This window comes from Tiliqua scincoides, chromosome 2 (assembly GCF_035046505.1).
Source record: "Tiliqua scincoides isolate rTilSci1 chromosome 2, rTilSci1.hap2, whole genome shotgun sequence".
Classification (NCBI taxonomy): domain Eukaryota; kingdom Metazoa; phylum Chordata; class Lepidosauria; order Squamata; family Scincidae; genus Tiliqua; species Tiliqua scincoides.
The window spans coordinates 197,918,407-197,941,245 of NC_089822.1; the positions used below are offsets into that span (position 1 = coordinate 197,918,407).

The 22,839-nt window shown below is 42.8% G+C and overlaps 1 protein-coding gene across 1 annotated transcript in view; it reads right to left on the reverse strand.

The window, feature by feature from the left end:
• Positions 1-1,881: 1,881 nt before the first annotated feature.
• Positions 1,882-22,839, reverse strand: part of ADAM19 (ADAM metallopeptidase domain 19) — a 39,556-nt gene continuing 18,598 nt past the window's right edge. Inside the window, exons 5-20 of the mRNA XM_066614461.1 lie at positions 20,494-20,565; positions 19,546-19,712; positions 18,470-18,554; positions 18,055-18,194; positions 16,295-16,472; positions 15,284-15,373; positions 11,858-12,053; positions 10,301-10,409; positions 8,996-9,197; positions 8,605-8,682; positions 7,771-7,879; positions 7,089-7,233; positions 6,467-6,551; positions 4,777-4,992; positions 4,005-4,142; positions 1,882-1,992 (exon numbers count right to left, since the gene is read on the reverse strand). Coding sequence (XP_066470558.1) covers positions 1,948-1,992; positions 4,005-4,142; positions 4,777-4,992; positions 6,467-6,551; positions 7,089-7,233; positions 7,771-7,879; positions 8,605-8,682; positions 8,996-9,197; positions 10,301-10,409; positions 11,858-12,053; positions 15,284-15,373; positions 16,295-16,472; positions 18,055-18,194; positions 18,470-18,554; positions 19,546-19,712; positions 20,494-20,565 — 2,055 coding nt within the window. The 3' untranslated portion in view covers positions 1,882-1,947. The remainder of the gene's footprint in view (positions 1,993-4,004; positions 4,143-4,776; positions 4,993-6,466; positions 6,552-7,088; positions 7,234-7,770; positions 7,880-8,604; positions 8,683-8,995; positions 9,198-10,300; positions 10,410-11,857; positions 12,054-15,283; positions 15,374-16,294; positions 16,473-18,054; positions 18,195-18,469; positions 18,555-19,545; positions 19,713-20,493; positions 20,566-22,839) is intronic.

The following is a 22,839-nucleotide window of genomic DNA, read 5'->3' on the forward strand; positions in this document are numbered from 1 at the left end:
TTACCCCAGTTCCTAATTGGAAAGATACAAATAGTATATTAAGTGCACTGAGATTCATGCATGGGTTATTTCCAAATTACCCACAATGTGCATTAAAGCTATTAAGGGCTAAGGTACTGAACACTGTGCAGCAGTGACAAACCAACGTTGACGGTTTGTGGCAAGTGTAAATTCTCAACCAGGATTATGCTTAAGGGTTATCCTGGGGTAAACTTAGGGCGCAACCCTAACCCCTTATGTGAGAGCTTTCCAGCACTGGCATAGCGGTGCCAATGGGACATGTGCTGCAGTTGGACATGTGCTGCATCCTGCAGTTGCCGTCACGGTGGCCTCCTCAAAGTAAAGGAATGTTTGCTCCTTACCTCAGAGCTGCATTGCCCTTATGTCAGTGCTGGAAAGCACAGTTAGGATTGCACCCTTAGTGGAATAAATTTCCTGAATGAACACGCCCAGTCCAAATGAAAGATAAATACCCAAAAACTAAGTTATGTATACTGATTAATAAACAAGAAGGTGCATGATAGAAAAGACAAATAAATGCACATGTAGGAAAACTTCAGAGTCTTGCAAGGTATCTCCTCTTGGTTTTCCAGGACAGATAAAAGCTGGAATAACGCTCTGGACTAGACTTCTTCGGAGGCCTTCTCTCTTTCTCCTCGTAGCTCAACCTACAATTTGAAAATGGAGCCTGCTTCATACACCAAATTTTCTCCATGGGGATAATCTCACCACAGGGAAAAGCATGTACATATGAAGCGTAGTACAAATATTTAATCAGTGGGCTCATATAGTTAAATAAAAACATCAGGCACGATGGTTTGCCAATTTTTCCTACATGGAGATTAAAGTAGAATAAAATAATCTCCAAAGGATGGAGAGTCCGTCAGGACACTTCAGTTGTGATGGAGGAGGCCTCCTCATCCTGGTATTTCTAATGAGATGTACACCTCACTTACCTGCTGGAGAAGGGCATTAGTGGCAGAGGTACAAGGATCTGACACAAGTATAGCTGGTCACTGAAATGTCAGGGGCAGGGTCAACTGGACCAAATGTCTGGAGACTAAAAACACCAGTTTCACAGAGGTTGTCACAAGGAACAGTATACCACCACACAGAATCCTTCCAGCATTCTCTGCAGCTGGACAAACCCTTTAGGTAAGATACCAAATGCAAAGAGAACTTCAAAGAACTTTGAGAGCTGACTGTAAACTGAGGACTCACTACATTTATACCAGCAGGGCTTGAACATCATGATTAGAAAAGCTTTGGACTGAGAAGTTGATGTCTTACTCCTGAAAACAGCTGACTTCATGAGAGGGCAAACAGAGTATACTGAACTCTGGAAGATTCCTCAGCAGAGGGAAAGAAACCTCTGTTCCTGAGCCAGCATATAGTCAAAATCTAGAAGACTGGGAAGTGCCTCCATATGGTGGCAGGTACTTGGAAGGGATCCATCTGTCATGAGGTAATGTCAGGGACATCACAGTACTTCACAGAGTGTCCACAGTTCAATCGAAGTATGTAGACATGACAGATGTACTGGCTTGATTCTCAGGTGATAATTACATCAGTTCATCTTCTGTCAAGCCAATGGGCTCTCCCACTCTTGTTTCAGCATTTTGTATATTGCACTAGAACATTCTGATTCCATTTTAAACAAGTGAATTCTGTAATGAAAAAAAAAAAAAAATCCAAGAGCAGGTCACATTTTGCTTTGGCATGCACAGATGGAATTCCTGCTTTTTTCTGAGGGAACTGCATCTTCCTGTGCCAAGGCTGGTAGAGCCAGGTCTGGAATTGGCCTCAGTGAGTCATAAGAGACTTGGAAGAATAATGTGAGAGTTTTACATGACTGGCATGTCTTCTGGGAAACAAAGCCCACTGGAAATCCAAAGTCAAACCAGGAGGAATGGGTAGGGATTTCATTTCTGCAAAATGGACCGGTATCTAAATTTTCAAGGGATTCACTGCTCCATTCTTTATGCTTGAATTCTAAGAAAGAGAAAAGGTTTATGAGTAGTCATGGAATGGCTGTTAACTTGGATAAGAGGAGAAGGAAAGATTTTTCAACTAGGTGGACAAGTGGATGAAAAACATCTCTTTTACAGGCAAATGTTTTAGACACATTGGCATCTTCAATTTACATTAAAAAAGTTTTAACCTAAGTGTATTTAAGTTTACTCAGAAGAAATTCCCCAAGTGAGATAGGACTTATTCCCAAGTAAGTGTGTGCAGAATTGCAGTCTAAAGTACTTTTAATTCTTCTTCATGAAGTGTTTTATGTACGTGAAAAGTTGCCACCTTTTTACACCAACATTCATGCTGCTGCTAAAGCAAATTCATGGGATTGCTAATCTTGAAACCAACATGGCAACAACTTTACCAAGACAGTTGAACATGAAAGATTCATTAGGAAAATTAAAAGAAGCAGCTTCCTTCAACTATGACATTATGCACTAATTTCCCTCTTTATTGGTTTGATGCTGTATCTTGCTTATGTGTGCAATACAAACCAGATTCCCAGTTCAGAACCATGACAGTGACTTTTATTAATATTTCCAGCGAGTGTCTGGCAGGGAGAGTCTGTTTACACAACAAAAGGCAATAGATTGGGCTGAATGTTCACTTAACAACCTAATTGCATAACAGTGGGGATCAGAGAACATATCCCTGTTGTTAAAGGGTGCACACCTATACTTTCACATATAGCAAGAGCAGACCAATTTAGTTATTCCCACAATTAAATACCAAAGCTGCCCTATTCCTGAAAACACTGGCTCCTTGATAAAGAAGAAACCACCACTCTCTTGGCTTTGGCCAGTCATCTCCCACTTCCAGAATGATGTCCAGGATTCAATAACATTGTGGAATGAATTGTGAGGATTGATCAATTCAAGATCCTTCTAGCAGTTTGTTTCCAGAAGTGGTGGTTCTGGGACCTCAATGTATGCTTTGTTTATCCTGAGGAACTGGAACCCCTGCTAACTGGGCAAAGAGGTACTCTTTAAAGTGATGCTCTTCTTGTGTTTAAGTAGCAGGCAGGAAAGAGACAGCAGCTATCCCTCTGCAGTCCAGTGTTTGATCTCCTGGCTATTTCTTGGTGTTTTCTGTACCTTGTTTAGATTGTGAAACCTTTTGAGACAAAGCACCATATACCATTTCTTTAGCTATGTAATGTACCTTGTGGACTTTTTGTTGCAAAGCAATAAAGGTGTGTGTTGCTTAACAATGGGGTTATGTTCCACAAACCCTGTGGTTAAGTGACTTTGTTGCTAAGCAAAAATAACTTACCAGCTGCCAGGGGGCCTCATGGAAGGCCCTGGAAGCCTCCTCCATGTCATGCAGGGTCTCTGTGGGCATTGGAATGGTCCACAGAAGCCTTTCAAAGGCACTTCAGGTTTTTGGAAGCAAACCAGAAGTGGCTTCTGAAAACTGGAAGTGCCTTCTGAAGACTTCTGCAGGTCATTCGGAGGCCTGTAGAGGCCCTCCATGACAAGAAGGAGGCATCCAGGGCCTTCTATGAGACATCTGGGCACTTGGTAAGCAATTTCTAAAATGTTTTTTTTCTAATTTGATTTTTAAAGTAATTAATTGCCGACTAATGACCACTGTTGTATATCTGGTTGGTCGTTAGATGGCAGGTTGCTAAGCAATGCATAGCTGTAAATGAGAATTAATAGCTGTAATAAGCTGTAATAGCTGTAATAAGAATTAATATTCTTATTAATAATAATAATAATAATAATAATAATAATAATATATGCTGCCACAGAAAACTGAGGTCATGGTTTCTTTCATGTTCCCTACTTCTACTGTAGAAGAATCCATTGTGTGAGGACTCGACTAGACATTGTGTGAGGACTCGACTAGATGTCCTCTTAAGCTAGATGGACATCTGGCCTTTACCCACTCAAGCATATTGCTATGTAACATTTGGACAAGTTCTTTTGCTTCATGTTATCCTTTCCTTTATATTGCCTGATATGCCTTGTCTCTGGCAATACCTGATTGACTCCTGGGTTCCTTGCAATAGCATACGGGGGCACTGCTGCTGTATTTATTCTAGGCGGCACAGCTCTGTTGCTTGAAGGAACTGGATTGGCAGGAAGAGCTTTCTGAGGGGGTTGGGGTCTAGAAGTATCCTAGGACAAGAAAGTAAAGGATGGTTAAAATCTCCTTCCCCACGTGTTGGATTTCAGCCAGTGCTCAACTGAGGGAGGGAAGGATTCAAATATGAATGTAGTAAATCCTAAATCAGGTGCTTCAGCCACATACCTGTGATGAGCAATGTGACCTGTTAGAGTCTGAAGCACAACAGTGAGAAAACAGCTCTTGGAAAAGTTAAGATTTACATCAATATGGCATCAAGCACTGGGTGATCCTGCTATTTCAGCCCAATAAGTATTGAGTGCTTTACAAATAGTACTACTGATTTTTTGAACTGGGTTGAAACTAACACTTGACTCAGGAAATTGGCACACAATCTCCCCTTCAGAGAAAGCAACACCAGTGCATAGTCTCCTTGTACCAGCAATGCCTGAACATGGAAATAAGTCAGTATGGCTGTATGTCAAAGTAGGGTAATACCTCAAGATCAACTAAACTCCTGCAAAGTAGTCAGCAAGCTTTGCAGTTCTCTAGAAAGACAGGTGCTTATACAAAACAAAATGTAGGAATAATGGAAGAGCCCGAAAGCTTTGCATTTTCTAATTAACTTATTTCTCAGACTATCAGATGTGGTGGACCAGAGTGCCTCCAGCCTTCTCAATCTCTTACCTGCGGAATGAAGACCTTCGGAGCAGGAGGTGCCGGCCTGCTTGGAGGAATCCGTTTTGCAAAACTGTTCACCTCAGTCAGCGGCCCATGAATTGGAGGTTTCCTTGTGCTGCTTGCTGGCACAGCACGCTGTGGCTGCACACAGGTTCGGAGCTCTGGGCCTGGCTGGCAATTAAGCATTCCAGAGTTGGGAGGCATTTGCGGTATGCCAATCGCCTACATGCAAATCATACAAACAAACAGATGATATTATTTCCAGAATATTATTTAACATTTAATTTAATGTTATTATAATGCAATATTTCCAGATAATATTTCCAGAAACACAGCTGTATCTTTTAGGCTGCTTCCACAGAATTTTCAAATGACCAAAATCTGAATGCTGACAGTAGACTTGTTTACTGGCTGTATAATGCTCAATGTCATTACCACAGAGCAGCCATTTTCAACCACTGTGCCGTGGCAAACTGGTGTGCCACGAATGGTCTGCAGGTGTGCCGAGTTTGGGGGAGGGTCATTTGCTAGTAGGGCCAGTGGGCATGTGAGTTCCCCACCAATAGCACCGTGTGCCTTGACAATTGTCAAAAACTGATGGTGTGCCTTGTCAATTTTAGTACTTTGTCAGTGTGCCGTGAGACAAAAAAGGTTGAAAATCACTGCACAGAGATTTTACTGTGCACTTCTTCTAGGGTTGATCTATTTTTCAAGTTTCTACCCTACCACTTGGCAGTTTATTTATTCAATATAAATACTACAAATTCAGTAGTATTGAGGCTTAGGGAAAACTGCAGAAGGGGTCCATAGGCTCCCTGCACCCTCTAGAGCAGGGGTCTCCAAACTCTTTGGCCAGAGGGCAGCAGCAAATATCTGACGTGATGTGGTGGGCTGGAAAAAAATTAAATATAAAATTTAAATAAATAAATTAGAGATGGGACTTAGATAAGTGAATAAATGAATGAATGGGCTCATTCATTCAACCTCTCTGGCCCTCAGAACATCCTCCAGACACAATCAGAGCACAGATCTGGTCATGTTCAGTTGAGTGGGCCAGAGGCTTTCAAGGGACAAGAGGTTGGCTGCGGGCTGGAAAGAGGCTTGCTGCGGGCCGCATCTGGCCCCTGGGCTGGGGTTTGGAGACCCCTGCTCTAGAGGGCTGGCGCTACCAGGGATAAGTACAAAAACAACACTTTTGTCCATGGCAGTGGTACAATTGTGGTGATTGTGTCACCACCGTCACCCTTTCCCGCAAGCACTTATAGCAATCCAAACTTTCCCGGAGTCTTCTGTCGCTTGCTTATGTGTGCAATACAAGCCTGGTTACCAGTAAAGTGCCAGGACGCTGATTCTTATTAATATTTCTCTAAGGTTCAAAGACAAACTCTGGAACCAGCTTGAAATTACTTCTTCTTGCTGGTTATGTGATTCAGCCAATCAGGTATCACACAGCCTGTATCTGCTACTGTCCAAAGGAAACAATGTAAGACAAGCAGTGTCTGTAAGTGTTGCTTATACAAATCAGAATGTGGATCATTTGTAAAAAAAAATAATTCACTGTCATTTGTATCCTGACAGTGCAAGAAAAAAGCGAAGATAATAGCAGTACTGGGTGAACCAAGGCTGACAACTTAAATCTAAACATTGCAAAAACCAGGCAGTATTCATTCCATCAGCCATGACCAGTGACAAATACCTTTCTCTGTTCCTGTGGGGTTTTCAGTTTGAAAGCTGGATTAGCATGGCCACTCACACCATTGTGAAGGGGGGCAGGAGGAGGGCTGTTTGAGAACAAAGGAAGAGAAACAAGAATTAGAAGAATTAAATGTGCTCTCATTTCCAAGAGCACAGATGCATCTCAGAGTATACATTTAATGATTACTTCCTATATAAGAGTAACGAACTTTTTTAAAGCCCAAAAGAGGAAAGGCACTTGTTATACCTACAACTAAGATTTTTGCAAGAAATTAACATACTAACAAACTAAGCCAAGATAAACCAAGATAATCCAGACTCACTTATGGACATTAAGCACATACATCTGGACATTTTACAACAGGAATTGTCTGTATGACATATGCTGAATGGTTGGGAGAGTGGTAATTGGAATTTCACACAAAATTAAGAAATTTGTTATAGCCCCTTCCCTTTGCAGAGCTTAAGTGATGTAATCAGAGATGCAAAGATGAAATTTATTTGCCTGTATGGATGTCCTATGCTTTCTCCAAGGAATTTAAATAATCTCACAACCAGACCCAGGTCTATTTTTTCTCCACAACTGGAAGTACATTAGTCACTGTTCTGCCATAAATATTCACCTGACTTGTTGCACTTTCTTTGGAGAGAAGATAGTTTGCTTTAGTAACCCAGGTGTGGTTCTCCATTTATAGCACCAAACAGCAACTCCCATTGCAATCAAAAGCAAGATGGAAACCAGGATGCCTATTATGACTGGAACAGGGCCTAATAAGAAAAAAAACAACAAAATCAATAATGTTATATAATGTAACAAAATATGTAACAAAATATTCTCATTAGAGGTAACAGAAAGTTGCCATGAAGTGTGAAACTAGTGAAATCCATTTTAGCACAATTGCTAAGAATCTACCAAGTCTGGGATGCAATCCCCTGGTACCTGAAGAGGTACACCAGATGCCTCCCCCTTGGCTAGTCCAGTGGTCTTCAATTTTTTTCATTTTCTATAAGTTGCTGTGACCCCACAATGGAGAGGTCCCAATCCTAAGGTTGTAGAACACTAGAGCGGACAGGATTCATATACTGTCAATAGATGCAGGAGGGAATTTTAGGAAATGTTTGCTATGTTACAGTTCTGCAAACATCAGGAAAACGCCATCTGCCAACAACCGCTCCCATTCCAGGAATAAATCTGGCCCAAATTTTTTTGTCTTCTTTCATCTGGTCACCCTAGTTCCCCAGCCACAACCACCTCCTCCCATACAAGTTTCCTTAGTTTCTACAAACAATATTTGTCGCACTCACTTTCCTGAGGCAGGGGCCCACTGTCCAGGCTTCCCCCGTTCCCAGGTTGGTCGCAAAATGGAGGTGCCCATTTATTGAAACAATGGCAATTCTGGTTATTGTTGCACACCTGTAAAGAGAAGAATTAAATGATTCAACATCTGCTCTTCATAGTGAACAAAATTTGCAAACACCAGTTTTCCATGACCAGTCCAAAGGGTCTGATCTGCAAATCAAGCATTTCCATCTTCCACTGACACCTGTTGAAGTTCAACACTTTTGAAAATTTAGCTGTAGATAAAGAATTTTCCCCTTGATATTCAGAGCTCATACCAACCAGCCTTCCTGAGAAATGCAGGGTTTGAACATTCTTTTTCCATCTGTCAACTCAGCTGCAAAGGGCATATATATTTCCATCTTTTGGAAGTCTCCTGGGGTAGATGCACATTCCTGAAGTGGGAGAGATGATTTCCCACTATTTTTAACCTCCTGGCAGATATTCTCTGTAACATTGTCTGGTAACACAACAGATGGGGATAGCGCCTTCTCAAATGCAGCACTAAAAGCCAATGCGTCCAACGCTTGGTGTTAACGATCCACGGAGCACTCTATGCTCCTTCCTTCTCTCCTAACAAATCCCTGAAAGGCTTCAGTTTAACACTGCTTTCAGTGTTGGCAAACAAGGCCTTTTTTCTAAAGATGTATTTACATTTTTGAAGTTCTATATAAATAGGAATGAAAATTAAAACTACTATAGCGGCACCTGTTTGACAAGATAACTGCTGGGCAAACAAAAAACACACAGCCACACAGTTTTAGATTAAGAGCCGAGAAGTTAGGATAGAAGATCTGTACCCCATGGCCATTGCACTTCTTCCCACAGTCTCCAGTATCGAAGAAAGAAGTGTTTCGACAGCGTCCCTCAAAGCAAACCTGTGGGGAAAAGACATGTTCAGGACAATGCTGAATTTAAGATATGCTGAAGCAGTTCTCTTCTGGATGTTCTCTCTTTTAAAAACTAAGGGCCCAATCCTATCCACGGGATATGCTGGCAGACATCATGGTTCACTAGTGAATTCTGAGGTCTGCCATAGTAGTGGCAGCTCATTCACTGAACAAAACTTCAAACGGCACAGACACATTGAAAAGTTTATGGCACTGCACTGCTTTGAAAAATGCAACCAAGCTCTTTGCAGTGTGTAAGTGGAGGTAAGATATAGAACTGCGGCAGGCAGCCTGCACTTACATGGCTGTCACCACACTTTGTTCCTGCCATCACAAGTCCTGGGTCCAACATATCTCCTTCACCTTCACTTCGGTACACATGAGTCCCACGGCAATGGATTCTCTTTCCGTCTAATACGATAGTGGAGTCAATGGCAACAGCATTGGACTCCAAAGGTTTGGAAGCTGAGGTCTGACACTGGATTTTTCCACACTTAGCATCTCTGGAAAGGGGAAAAAAAAGAGTCTACATAAATCTGAGCAGTCTGGTGAAAGTGTCTGCTTTCCTCACATGAAATGAATAGTCAATTTACTTCATATGAAATTAGGAGACTCAGAACTTTCTCTGACTGATTAGGTACTGACAACCACTGCTCCTGCTTTTTAAGCTCATGGCAGGTCTATCACAATGTTCCCTAAGTATACTCTGCCAAATGGAAGATAGATTGACCAACCCTATCAAGGATTGAGCTGGCACACAGAGGCATTTATGATAGCAGAACATGGCTGAACATGGCAGCACATGCAGAATGCCACCATTGGCCATTTTAGGAATGCTGACAAAACAGTGGCAGCACAGGAGGCCCACCACTGGACCCAGAAAAGCAAGTCCAATGGTGGTGGATGGGTAAGTGGAACACAATTCAAGGTGCTGGTTTTGACCTACAAAGCCCTTATGTTTGGGGCTTGCACATCTCAGAAGCTGCAGATTTACTTTCAGAGAAGCATGAACAGGATTGTACCTTTAGCTGCAAATAAAGGTGGGTTTGCAGTACACTAGCCTTCTTCCAGGATATATCTTGAAAAAACGCTAGGAGGAATTAGTAGTCTACTTTGGAATTTGGTTGTAGAAAATGTTTTTCATCCAACATACTGCTTATGAGTCAACACAAAAGCTAACAAATATGTTACAGTCTGTCATCAGTGGCATGTTTATTGGCTATGAAGGGATCCAGTCCAAGCAGCCATTTCACATAGTAGGTGAGGTGCTGACTCACAAATCACTGTGATTTGTCACTGTTCTGCTGTCCTTCCCCTGAAGTGAACTGCCCATCCACAAAAGGCAACAGAGGAAGATTCCGAGAAGAATGGTTTCCTTTTCCTTCCCTGATAAGGAAATCCCTGATGAGAAATATGCCCTAAAAATGACTGACAAGTAATCTATCATGGGAGTTAGCAATTTCATTTAAACAACATAACAAAATTACTAAGGAAAGAAAATTAATGTGTAATCAGCCATAACGTAGATTTGATTAATTTTTCAATCTTTTGTCTTTTAAAGAACAGAGAAGACACATGTTCAACCCATGCAGAATAGACGAACTACCTTGTATCACACTTCCTGTATCTGCCATTGATATCCTTCCCACAGTTCCCATAGGAATCTCCAGCAGCATTAACCTTCTCAAAGCAGAGATCAGGTGCTGGTCTTGCTCCTGTAAGGAAGAGATTTATGCGATTTTTTTCAATGGAAAATGGTAGTTTACTGAAACCTTATCCCTCATCCACCTTTATCCAAGGCACTGGATATGGACCTATTAATCTCATCCTCGATGAAAAAAGTTATCTTACTATGGGCACAATCCTATGCATGTCTACTCAGTTCTATTGGGTTCAATGGGGCTTACTCCCAGGAAATAATGTACAGGACTGCAGGCTCAGTCCTATTACTCTGATGAACCATCTGGCAGGATTTGTGCAAAGTCCCAGGAAGCCCTGGGGCAACATCTGGATCAAGTCTACATATGTTTTGGTATATGGGCTATGTCAGAATGCCAGATGCAAGGGAGGGCACCAGGATGAAGGTCTCTTGTTTTGTATGCTCTCTGAGGCATTTGGTGGGCCACTGTAAGATAAAGGAAGCTGGACTAGATGGGCCTATGGCCTGATCCAGTAGGGTTGTTATTATGTTCTTATCTGCGGTAGGTCTCAGAGGTTTGCCGGACCTCTAACCTTCGGGTTGAGCAGTACCCTCTCCCATGGTGTCTGGGAAATCTAACTGGGCAGCATAGGGGAGTAGGGCAAGCAAAATCTAAAATGGCACCACCTCTGCCCACCATCTCCTGTAAAGGTTTATCACGGGCAATGGGTAGAAGCAGCAGAAAGGGATATTACTTAAGGATAGGGATTTTATGGGTCAGCCAAGTAGGCCCCTAGAGGGCACGGACCCTTTATACCTTTAATTAGAAGTTTTCTACCTTGAAATTAGTTCCTTTTTATTCACTTGCTACCCTGCAGGCTCTTAGGGCCCAATCCTATCCAACTTTCCAGCACTGGTGCAGCCACAATGCAGCCCTGTGGTAAGGGAACAAATGTCCCCATACCTTGTGGAGGCCTCTGTGGCTGCCTCCCCACCACAGGATGCAGCACATGCCCCACTGGCATGGCTGCACTGGCACTGGAAAACTGGATAGGATTGTCAGTTTCTGCTCCCTGCAGGGATGGTGACGGTGGTTGCTTTAATTACTCTATGCAGTCAAAACAGCTGCTTATTAATACTGTTTATTTTGATTCTATGACTGCAATTGCATAAACAGCAATCCTAAATTGTGCTCATCAAAATGAAATTGAAGAAAATTAAGAAGCAACTCTTCTTATAGCGGACCCTGGAATCCCCCCAACCCCAACAAACAGGGAACAGAAACCATCTTATAAGGACAATTCAGAATGTTTTGGGCCTGCAAATAAACAGGAAGGTGCAATTACAGCAGCAGAAATTGAAAGGAGGAAGTTTCTAATTAAGGAGAGAGTTGCAGGGGACCTTTGCTGAATAGGACTTGCTTCTAAGCAAAGATTATAGTAGGAACATATCAACAGAGACAAGCATTGGTGAATGACACAAAATCAGTCTGCTCAAGCTCTGAACTCCAAGAAACCTCCTTACCAGCTCCCCAAAGCTGCAAGCACTGCTGTTCATACGTGAGGCACATTCCACTGTAGCAATATGCTCTCCCACTGGCACATGGAGTGCCATCCAGTTGGTAGAAGTTTGCCGGGCAGAATGGCGATTTGCCCGTACAGTATTCAGGAAGATCACATGGTCTGGATTGTTCCCGGCAAAGAGTTCCTGGAGAAACCAGCTGAAAAAGGAAAAACAGTTATTTCAGGGTGAGACTCAGGTGAAGACACCTGATGACTATGGTTAATGAGCAACTCTCTTGGTTAATCTGTTACCCCAACTACTTTTTAAAAAAAAATGGGGGGGGGGTTTCCAGGTAGTACAGCTAGGAAAGACTTCTACTCAAGACATTGGAGAGAGGCCACCATAGGTCAGAGAAGAAAGTACTGGGCAGAACCCATGTGTTTCAATATGCTATATGGTGTCTAGTATACAGTACTGCAGGCTCTATGTAAATTTTCCATATATTTCAGAGTCTCCACATTCACAGACAAATCCTGACAACTCTGTGTTCACATAGCAAGTTGTTGACTCTTATCAAGTCATCCCAACTTGTTCTGGCAGAGAGTTCTTCCACCTATTAATTTATGCCTATTGTTGACACTAACATTTTAATTTGTTGCCAGAAAAATCACAGAGAATCTAGTGTGCTAAATTCAAAAGCACATTCTTCATTAGCCCCAGGACAGTGTCTCTTCTAGTGACGGTTTGTTGGTGCTTCTTATTTAATTGGGAGCCCTTCCAGGACAGAGGCCCAGATAGTTTAGTTCGGCACAAATCCTAAACAACTTTCCAGCACTGACATAGCTTTGCCAATGGGACATGTGCTGCATCCTGCAGTTGGGGGCAGTCACAGAGGCATCCTCAAGGTAAGAGAATGTTTGTTTCCTTACCTTGGAGCTGCATCGCCCTTACCTTGGTGCTGGAATGTTGGTCAGGACTCTGCCCTTAGGGCCAAATCCCATCCAATTTTCCAGAGCTGGTGCAGCCATGCCAATGAGGCATGTGTTGCATCATGCATAGCGGAACAGTCACAGAGGTCTCCTCCAGGTAAGGGAACATTTGTTCCCTTTCCACAGGGTTGCATTGCAGCTGCACCAGCACTGTAAATTTGGATAGGATTGGGCCCTTAGTTAATTAACGTAGGTGCCAATCCTGTCCAGTTTTCCAGCACCAATGCAGCTCCAAGGTAAGGGAACAACCATTTCCTTACCTTGAGGAGACCTCGATGACTGTCTCCCCACCTCAGAATGCAGTGTGCATCCCACTGACACAGCTGCATCAGTGCTGGAAAGTTGGGATAGGATGGGGCCCTTAGTTAAGTTAGCTATGCTTTGAGAACCCCTTCCCCCTCCTTTTTTGCTGAAAAGCAGTATATAAATATTAGTAATAAATAATCAAAGGAGATTCCTACAATCATTGGGCACATGGGAGTTGCTTGCAGCTGTTGCATACCTTGGCTCTGTGTCTGTGCCTAACCAGTTATATGCAGGCCCAATATACAGAGCTGAATAATATGTTACATGGCACCATTAAAAATGTGGTTGGTGGCTGTGCGCAAAATGCTTACTCCTGCATATAAAGTTGGAAAAAGGCAAAGAACTGACATGTCCAGCCATTTTGAGCAAATGGCTTGAACCACCAGGTACTCAACTGTGTAGAGAACTTGTCATCACAGGAGAGCACTGAAGGAGTTAACAGACAAGACTATTTTAACTACATTTATGAGGCAAGTTGAGATGTAAAGTGAGACACAGACATCCCTCATCTGTATACACACCCACCATACCATACCCCACCCTACCCCACCCCCTACTGCTGAGGTTTGAGCAGTCAGTCTCCTGGGAAAGGAATTTAGTGTACAGTACAGAGCAGAACAGAAAGCTATTAGCCAAGGTATGAGACAGCTTAATCCCCATGGAGAAAGTTCTCTTCTGTCCCTGAACATGTTTCGTCTTTCCAGACACTGAGGCACACCACCCAAACAGAGAGGCCAATAAGCCACTAATACAATTAGGCAGAGAGCCTCCCTTCCAGGCCCCACCAGGCCAGTTGCCTCTTTTGAAAGACAAGCTCGCCACTTCAAGTCGTTAACTCCCCATAATCACAGAGTGGCACCAGCATAAGCCAAAACAGCTGCTGTGCAGCTTTCCTGTGGAAGGGAGCAAAATAGGTGGCTCTTTCACAGTCTAGGCCAGGCACACCAACACCTGTAGATTTCACTCCAAAGGCTGTCACAAAAACAGGTGGCCCCAGAAGGCATTCACAGCAAAAACATGACTGGGTGTTAGCAGCCGTGGAAAATATATCACCGCATGCATCTTCAGTATATTAATTTTTCATGCCAAGAAATCTATTTCCAACCAGAATAAATTTTCAAGAGTCTTGGGTTTAGAAACACAAGTAAAATTTCATATTACAAAACAACCCTAAGGTAGATTCAAGGAGCATTCTTTGCCTTGAGAGGTGACTGACTGGTGTCTGGTCATGAAAAACTCCAAATAGATGCCAATTGTCATCTGGAAGTCTCTTTTTGTGTTTTTTTTCTTCTTCTTCTTCATTTAATCAGGTTTATCTCCAAAATTCAAAATTTCTACACTGTGTACTTCCTTCAACCTGCTTGCCTCTAGGCAACCTGTTCAGTTTATCCCTGGTTTTCATTCTAGCCAGGAGGAGGTGGACTAGTGCAAAGAATTTACAGTTTGCCCCCATACCCATTCAGCCAAACAGTCCAGCGCAACACCTTCTGCAAGCACAATGAAGTATATAGCTTGGGAGGCATACAGTGGTCTCAAAAAAAGAATGAACTGAAAGGATGTCCACATGTTGCAACTTGAATCTGCACAAGCTACTCCAGTCTTTGTCATGTGTTAACTTGGTAACAGACTGTCCAATTCATCAACAAAGTCATATTTTTTAGCCTCTTCAAAATACAGTCAACCCTTATGCAAAGGTTACACTCCGAGGTCAGAGTGTAAAGCCAAAACTGTGTACACTAAAAATTACCTTGAAAATCCAATGTGTCCAAAAAATATGTACTGTCTCTTTAAAACTTACGAGAGGTAGGCAGGAACTGAGACCAACTAAGGGAATAGCAGCTTCATTCTCCAATCTCACACTTGCTCTCAGCCATGCATTTAGTAAGTGAAATTTGTATGATTTATCCACAGTTGTGCAACCTATCCACAAGTGACAGTGGTGCAGTTTAATATTCAAGTACACATATACTCAAGTTTCCAAGCTAAAGTGTGAAGAATCAGCTCTCATTTCCCCCAAACCTAACATACAAACTGGCCCACATCAAAAAAAGGTCATGACTCTCCTCTTGCCACTTCTCAGTGACTGTCCTATGAACAGAAAAGCAGGCCTGTCTTTCCCTGGGCTGTATACCAAGGATGCCAGAAAGCCCACCTTGCATTTGTCACAGCAAGTTCCATGAGCACACTCAGCACCGGGCTTCAGAGAGCAATTGGAAGCATTGCAGCAGGGATTGTTACATTCCTGAGGGAGAGATGGAAAAAAGAAGAGACATGCTGTGTCTACATGGCAGATGTTTCAAACTTAAAACACACCAGAAAGCATTTGCCTGTTTCTGCAGAGTGGGTTGCAGCTTCAAGTGCTCCCAATCTTCATTCTAAGCACAAAGAGAGGCCTGGAACAAGCCACAAACACAATTTCCAATCATATCACTATGACCATGATGTACTTGGATCAAAATACTATCAGCTCAGAGTTACTTGAGGGTATCTTGAGTGCTCCCTGGGGCATCTGATGGGCCACTGTGAGATACAGGAAGCTAGACTAGATGGGTCTTTGGCCTGATCCAACAGGGCTCTTCTTAGGATCTTACTTGGCTCTGTCATGAATGACAGGAATGTGTCAAATGCCTAAAAGTAGCTTTCTGAGCACAGAAAGGGATACTCTAGCAACTTGCCTCTAAATAGCCTGTTAGGGCAGCCAAAGAGACACACCTGCTCCAGATCTGCAGAAAGAACCTGCTCATCTAAGAGATGAATGTTTCTGCTACTAGCGTTGAACAGGAAGAGGAATGTTCCTCTACGAAAGGTGCAGAGGATGTTAAGACTTTGAAACAGACTTTACATAGTTTCATTTTTCTCTTTCCCACACTGCCCACATTTTAGTTTTTAATCTCACTTAGGGCGCAATCCTAACCCCTTATGTCAGTGCTTTCCAGCAACGCAGCTCTGAGGTATGGAAACAAACATTCCCTTACTTTGAGAAGGCCTCCATGAGTGATACCCAACTGCAGGATGCAGCACATGTCCCACTGGCACCTCTATGCCAGTGTTGGAAAGCACTGACATAAGGGGTTAGGCTTCCGCCCTTAGTTGTATCCTCTACAGACAGGAGAAGGTAGGACAAGCGATCCTTATAAATCAACCAATGCAAATCAATCCAAACCTCTACTTCTCCACAATCACACTCTTCGCCTTCTTCAAGATAACCGTTTCCACATTTCTGTCCCCCATATAAGGTCTTGGTATCTGGCATGTTGTAAAGGCACATCCCTCCACCAGACTGCAGGTACCGGTTCAGCTCCGCAGTGTTGCATCTGTTGAAAACCCTGGGAAATGGAGCCCTGGAAACAATTCAGAACTGAATATCACAACATTTGAACTGATTGTCAAGTGACATATAGCAATGACAAAAGAAGATACTCTGGTACCAGAAACTACCAATGTTTCCTTTCTCTATAAAAATGTTTCTTTGTCCAGTAACAGTCTGGATTCCCTAGGGTTATGCTTCTTTTTGGTTAAAGCTGGAATATATCCCTATGATGAATACCCTAGTTCTGTTGTATTAATTTTAGTATTTTGTGAATCACTTCCTAACTTCTTGACCACTCCTGATCTTGAAACAGCTGGTATCTTGGTGGATAATATGGGCACAGACCAAGCTATAATTCAGAGGAAGGTCACTTTACATAAGAACAGCCCCACTGGATCAGGCCATAGGCCCATCTAGTCCAGCTTCCTGTATCTCACAGCGGCCCACCAAATGCCCCAAGGAGCACACCAGATAACAAGAGACCTGCATCCTGGTGCCCTCCCTTGCATCTGGCATTCTGACATAGCCCATTTCTAAAATAAGGAGGTTGTACATAGACATCATGGCTTGTAACCTGTAATGGATTTTTCCTCCAGAAACTTGTCCAATTCCCTTTTAAAGGCATCCAGACCAGATGCCGTCATTACATCCTGCGGTAAGGAGTTCCACAGACTGACCGTGAGTAGTTGAGTAAAGAAATATTTTTTTGTCTGTCCTAACTCTCCCAACACTCAATTTTAGGGGATGTCCCCTGGTTCTGGTGTTATGTGAGAGTGTAAAGAGCATCTCTCTATCCACTTTATCCTTCCCATGCATAATTTTGTATGTCTCAATCATGTCCCCCCTCAGGCGTCTCTCTTCTAGGCTGAAGAGGCCCAAACGCCGTAGCCTTATAAGGAAGGTGCCCCAGCCCAGTAATCATCTTAATCGCTCTCTTTTGCACCTTTTCCACTTCCACTATGTCCTTTTTGAGATGGGGCGACCAGAACTGGACACAATACTCCTTCAATACTCCACAATACTCCATCAATTTACCCAGGTCAGTTTTAAATTAATAGCTCAATCCTACCTAAATCCCAGTGTAGGATTTAGGATTATAAATTCCACAGGGAATTTGGTTGCTGGAGGTCTCTTGGGGGTAAACTTCAGCAACTAGGTCAGTTAGGACCTGTACTAGCAATATCTCTGACTTAAGTCCAGTTGATGTGTGCAGGTGGATCGAGCCTGGGAAGGGGGTTGGGATTTGGCGTGTACCACCACTGCCCCCTTCTCAGGTCTGACCTTCCCTCCTCCCCTCCCAATCTCCTTCTCGTTCCACCCTCCCCCGCCCCATTCAACCCCCTCCTTGCCCTTTCTTCACCCTTTTCTGCCCCCTCTGTGGGCTTACTTCTTCTGGTGGGTCTCTTGTCAATCCCCAGTGCACATAGAAAGGCTCTAGCCTACCCACCAGCTCCTGCCCTGCTGCAAAGCAGTTTACAGCACTTTTGCAGCAGCCAGCACCAGTGGAGCATGCATTCTGACAGTGCATTCTTTAGTTAGAATTGGGTCGTAAATCAAACACAACAATGCACTTTGGGGTAGCTTTTAGAGAACAATGGGGAATGCCAACTTACCCTGTTGCAGCAGCCATAATGCATCCTCCATCTTTAGCACTGGCAGTACAGCAGCCTGGTGCATCATGGCTCATGCCAAAGTTATGCCCCATCTCATGGGCCATGGTGGCAGCAACTCCAATGGCATTATCAGAGTGATCCTGTCCAGACACAGCATCAGTGGCAAGAGTTTAGCATACCATGTTGCAAAATTTGAATGTAAATTTCTATTACTCTGGCAGAAGATGGGACCTATCAATCCGAACACAACACTGCCTATGGAGGTTCAATTTAGCTATTGTGGATGATAGATCTATCCACTGATAGACAATTCAGCAGAACTATGCCTCATCTTACTCACTTCATTCATGTCAAATGGGCCTGGCATACAGTAGCTTCCTGGTGGGTCATGATAACATCATTAAGAATAACTTACCATGTTCACTCCTCCAGACTGATAGACAGAACACATAGCCATGAGAGGGGCCAAGCCAATAGTAGTACCATGGAATGACATCCCACTGAAACATGTTGGGAGAGAGAATGAAAATGTAGTTAAGAGTTATTTTACAAAGTGCTGAACACACTAAAGAAGCGGTTCCCAAACTGGTGGATCGCGACCCACCAGTCAGAGAAGCACTTGTCCCTGCCCCTTTAAAGGGGCATGGGGGAAGGCAGCACCGCAATCCCAGGATCGTGCTGCTGCCAGGTGGGAGGCAGGGTTTTAAACTAACCTAGGGGAGTGCAAGCCTGCGGGGGTGTGGAGAGCCCCACAAACACCTCTGCAGGGTTCCTCAAGCCTCCAAAATAGTAAAGAACACAATCAAAAACCACTTCTGTTTTTTGGCTGAAAACAGGAAGTGGTTTTTGATCACTTTTTTACTGTTTTGGAAGCTTGAGGAGTCCTGCAGAGGTGTCTGTGGGGCTCCCTGCACCCCCTGGAGGCTGGCACTCCCTTCCGTAAGTTTAAAAAACGCCTCTGCTGGCAGCAGCATGATTCTGGGGATCGCACTGCTGCTGTGTCCTCCCACCCCACCCTCACCCCCACACTTACGGTGCTCCCAACTCACTTGTAGGGAGGATCTACACTAAAGGATCACACACCCCCACACACCAGTGCCTATCTAATCCATACAGTTATGTTTTCAAGGGAAACAAAGCCGAAGAATGGGGCTTACACGGCCTTTCCTTAAAACCTATTGAGAACCTCCTGTAAGAAAGAGGTCTTACAGGAAAGCTGCTGTAGGTTTTGTTTTTTTTAAATAAATAAATAAATGCACACACGCATGTAACACAACATACGGATGCATTTCTGCATGTGCACTGGTTCATGGACATTTGCTGGAAAATATACTCCCCACTTTTGAGCCATAATTGCATTCCAATCTGTGGTGCCATCCAAAGAATAATGAACTTATGTACAACACAGAACCGTGGGACAATATAGGTTCACATCTTGCAACCAGAACCTTGGGGAACAAGGATCATGTAATTCTTATCAAAGCAACTTACGTGATCAGCTGTGCATTGTCATGCTTCTTATGCTTTAGCAGCTTACGCCTCCAAGCCAGAAAAGACCACAGGGTTGAATGTGGGTTCTCAGAGATTTCACACTTGTTGTGGTCATTCCAGATTTCAAGGCCCACTAGAGCAATCCGTATATTCAGGGATTTGTAAAACTAGCAGGTCAAAGAAGAGAAGAGATGGAGTTAATCAATGGGTAGCACTGAACTTTTCCACCTAATCTGAGCTCCATTTATTTAATGTACATAAATAGTCAATATTTATGGGTTCAAAACATACTATATTCCTTCTCACCCAGTTTGCTCTGTGAAGGGTATTCACCCAATCATGCTGGAACTGTGCTGGTGGAATTCTATAGATCTGCTTGAATTCGTGATTGCTTTGTGATTCTTAGAGCAGTACAAAATCATTGTGTACAATCTCATCCCATATTGTCATTTTATTTGAAAAAGTGGTCTTAGGGAATAGGAAGGGTGTGAAGAGAGAAACAGCACAGGGATGGATGCTTAACATCTCTACTGCCAATTGCCCATCTGTCACTGTTCCCTAGGCAATGTGCTTTTCCTTGCAAATATGAACTTAAAACCTCATAGGGGAGGAGTGATTTAAGATGGTGCAAGGAGATAAGATTATCTGAATTATTCTTGACTGCTTATTGGTCTCTCTTTGTTGCAATGTTTAGTATTTTGACAGGATTGTATTCGCTGTTCTTATCGTGAACTGCTTTGGATCTCTTTTGTGAGACAGAAAAAGGAGTTAGAAATATTAAATGAGGTGAAAAGTTAAGTGGGCACCCCTCCCCTTCCCACCTCAACTCCATGCCCCCTTCCCAATTCTGAATTTCCTTACAAAAAGTGAGGAATAATGCATAACACAGCTAGAACCTTGATGACTTTGTTTTTTTCCATATGGTAAAACTTACATATCGGATCTCACCTTATCTACATAATTGGCAGCCTCTACTAGCTTATTCTTGGTTGCTTGAAGATCATAATTATGCTTCTGAAACTGAAAGAGGAAAAAATACAATTCAAAATCATTTCTGCAAAAGACCACTGCCATCACCCAACTGTGCAATATGTATTCATTCCTGTGAGATTCTGGTCTGACTCACTCATGATGCCCCTCTACCTGAAGGGCAGTCCCTCCTGCTGCTTTATCACTGTCCACTGCTACTGGTCAGACATCTGGGTTTGAAGCAGAAGTTCATTTATCCCATGGAAGTTTATGAGCCAAATAACATCTAACAAATCTACCTCTCTGGATTCTCCCTTTCCATCCCACACTTTAAAGAAATGTTGAAATCTTCAAATAAGTACAAATCATAAAACAGAACTATTCATAGTTAGGTGTGATTTTTCTATTGTTGTTGTTTGTTTGTTTTTTGCAGATTTCGTTTTTTGAGAAGCACAGAAAGTAGTGTTATGTGCTTTTATTCCAAGGGTGTATTTTTATAAATTATAATCACTTTAAAAGAGTACTAGGTAGGTATAGATGGTATCGTGTCCAGATGCAGCCATAGTGATTACCCATGCACTCCCCCCTCCAAGTCTAGCCCAACCAGCCTACAGTGACCAATATGTAGAGGTGTTAGAAAATGGTATATTATTTTTTTTTTTTTGCAGATTTCAGGGTGTGTGTGTGTGTGTGTGTGTGTGTCTGTGTGTTTTTACAAAAATTAGAAGTGAAGAAAACAGTGATATATGTTTTTATTTCATTATCACAAAAAAATCACCTCTATTCATAGTTAATATATGCATATTTCCTTAGACTTTATTATTTCATTATTTCGATTTCCCATTTTAGCAGGAAGTTCAGTGTAACCTTTCCTAAATGGCAGGAAGTTCAGTGTACCCTTTACATTCTCAGGTTTTTGGAAGAGAGAACACTGGAGATATAAAACATCTTGTGATAGTCTATTTACAAATGGACAAGCACACAGGCAGAGCCAGTTGATTAAGCAACAGCACAACAGATTCCAGGCTGCTTCTTCCCAAGTTTTCCCAGACACCTTGCCTGACCATGCACACCTCCCATGTCGGTGGCTCCAACAGTGCAGAAGATTTACAGTCAAAGGGTTCCTTGCTGCAGCCAATTGGTTGCTAACCAGGGATAGTTATCTTTTCTGCATCAGGCTATCAATAATTACAGAAAGAGGGCCTTCTTTTTATTCTGCATGGAAAAATACAGTTGTAATATTATCCTGAACATGGAATCTGGATGTTTTTGGCAGGGAATTTGGATTATCTTGGTGCTCACAGATGTGAGGCATACATCAGTTTCATAATCCCTTCCCTCTTGCTCAGCTGGTTGCATCACCCCACACTAAGGGCAATCAATCCTGTCCAGATGTTTGCACAGCAATCAAAGTAATTTGCTATGCTGGCTATAATTCATGATGTTAACAAGTGCAGATGTAGCTCTGTGGGGGCAGGTTCTGCAAACAGTGACCAAAAATTTTAGTTCAGGGCTTGTGTGTCCCTTAAAGTGGGACACACTTTTCTCCAGCTGTTGTTGACGAAATGCCTGTAAAATACACATACACACACACACACATTGCTTGACTCAAGCAACTTGATCTAGTGGGTTTGTGTGCTTTTTAGGGGGGCGGTGGTGGAACGAGATTGTCCATTTCTCTGATGCCTCTAAATAAATTTTCACGTTGCATTTGTCTAGTAAAATAGAAAAGCAAAGTATCTGGAAACGTCAGGATGTGCCAATTTTTTTTCATCTTGTTTGAAAAGTGTTCAGTCTCAAGGAAGAGAGAAACACAACAGTGCCTCCTCTCTAGTCTCATTCAAAATACCCTATAGCCAGTAGCCTAGCAGAGGCTAAACAGTTTTTGCATCGGGCTGTCAAATAAGAACAGTTGGCTTATGCTCTGGTTGGGGCATTCGCTTGTGATAAAGAAATAATCAAAAACGGTTAGGTATGATAGTAAACATCTACATGGAGAATGCAGGTACACAGGCTTATCATCCTGGAAGCCTGGTATTTACGTTTGTGCATGGATGGTAGTGGGAATAAGTACTTTTCATCAATCTCAAAATTACGAGGAGGGGAAAAACAACAGTCCTATAGGGACTCAGTGAGAGGATCAAGTTACTCCTGAGAAATTATATATGAGCTGCAGCCACATTTTTGGAGAACAGTGTGCCAGGAAAAAAGCCCATTAAAATAAAAGATGTTTGAATGACCTCATGCTCTTGGGAATGGTTAATGAGACATGGGCTCAACTAGCTCCAGGGCACTGATTAGAAACAGAGTCCATGTGTATGCAGG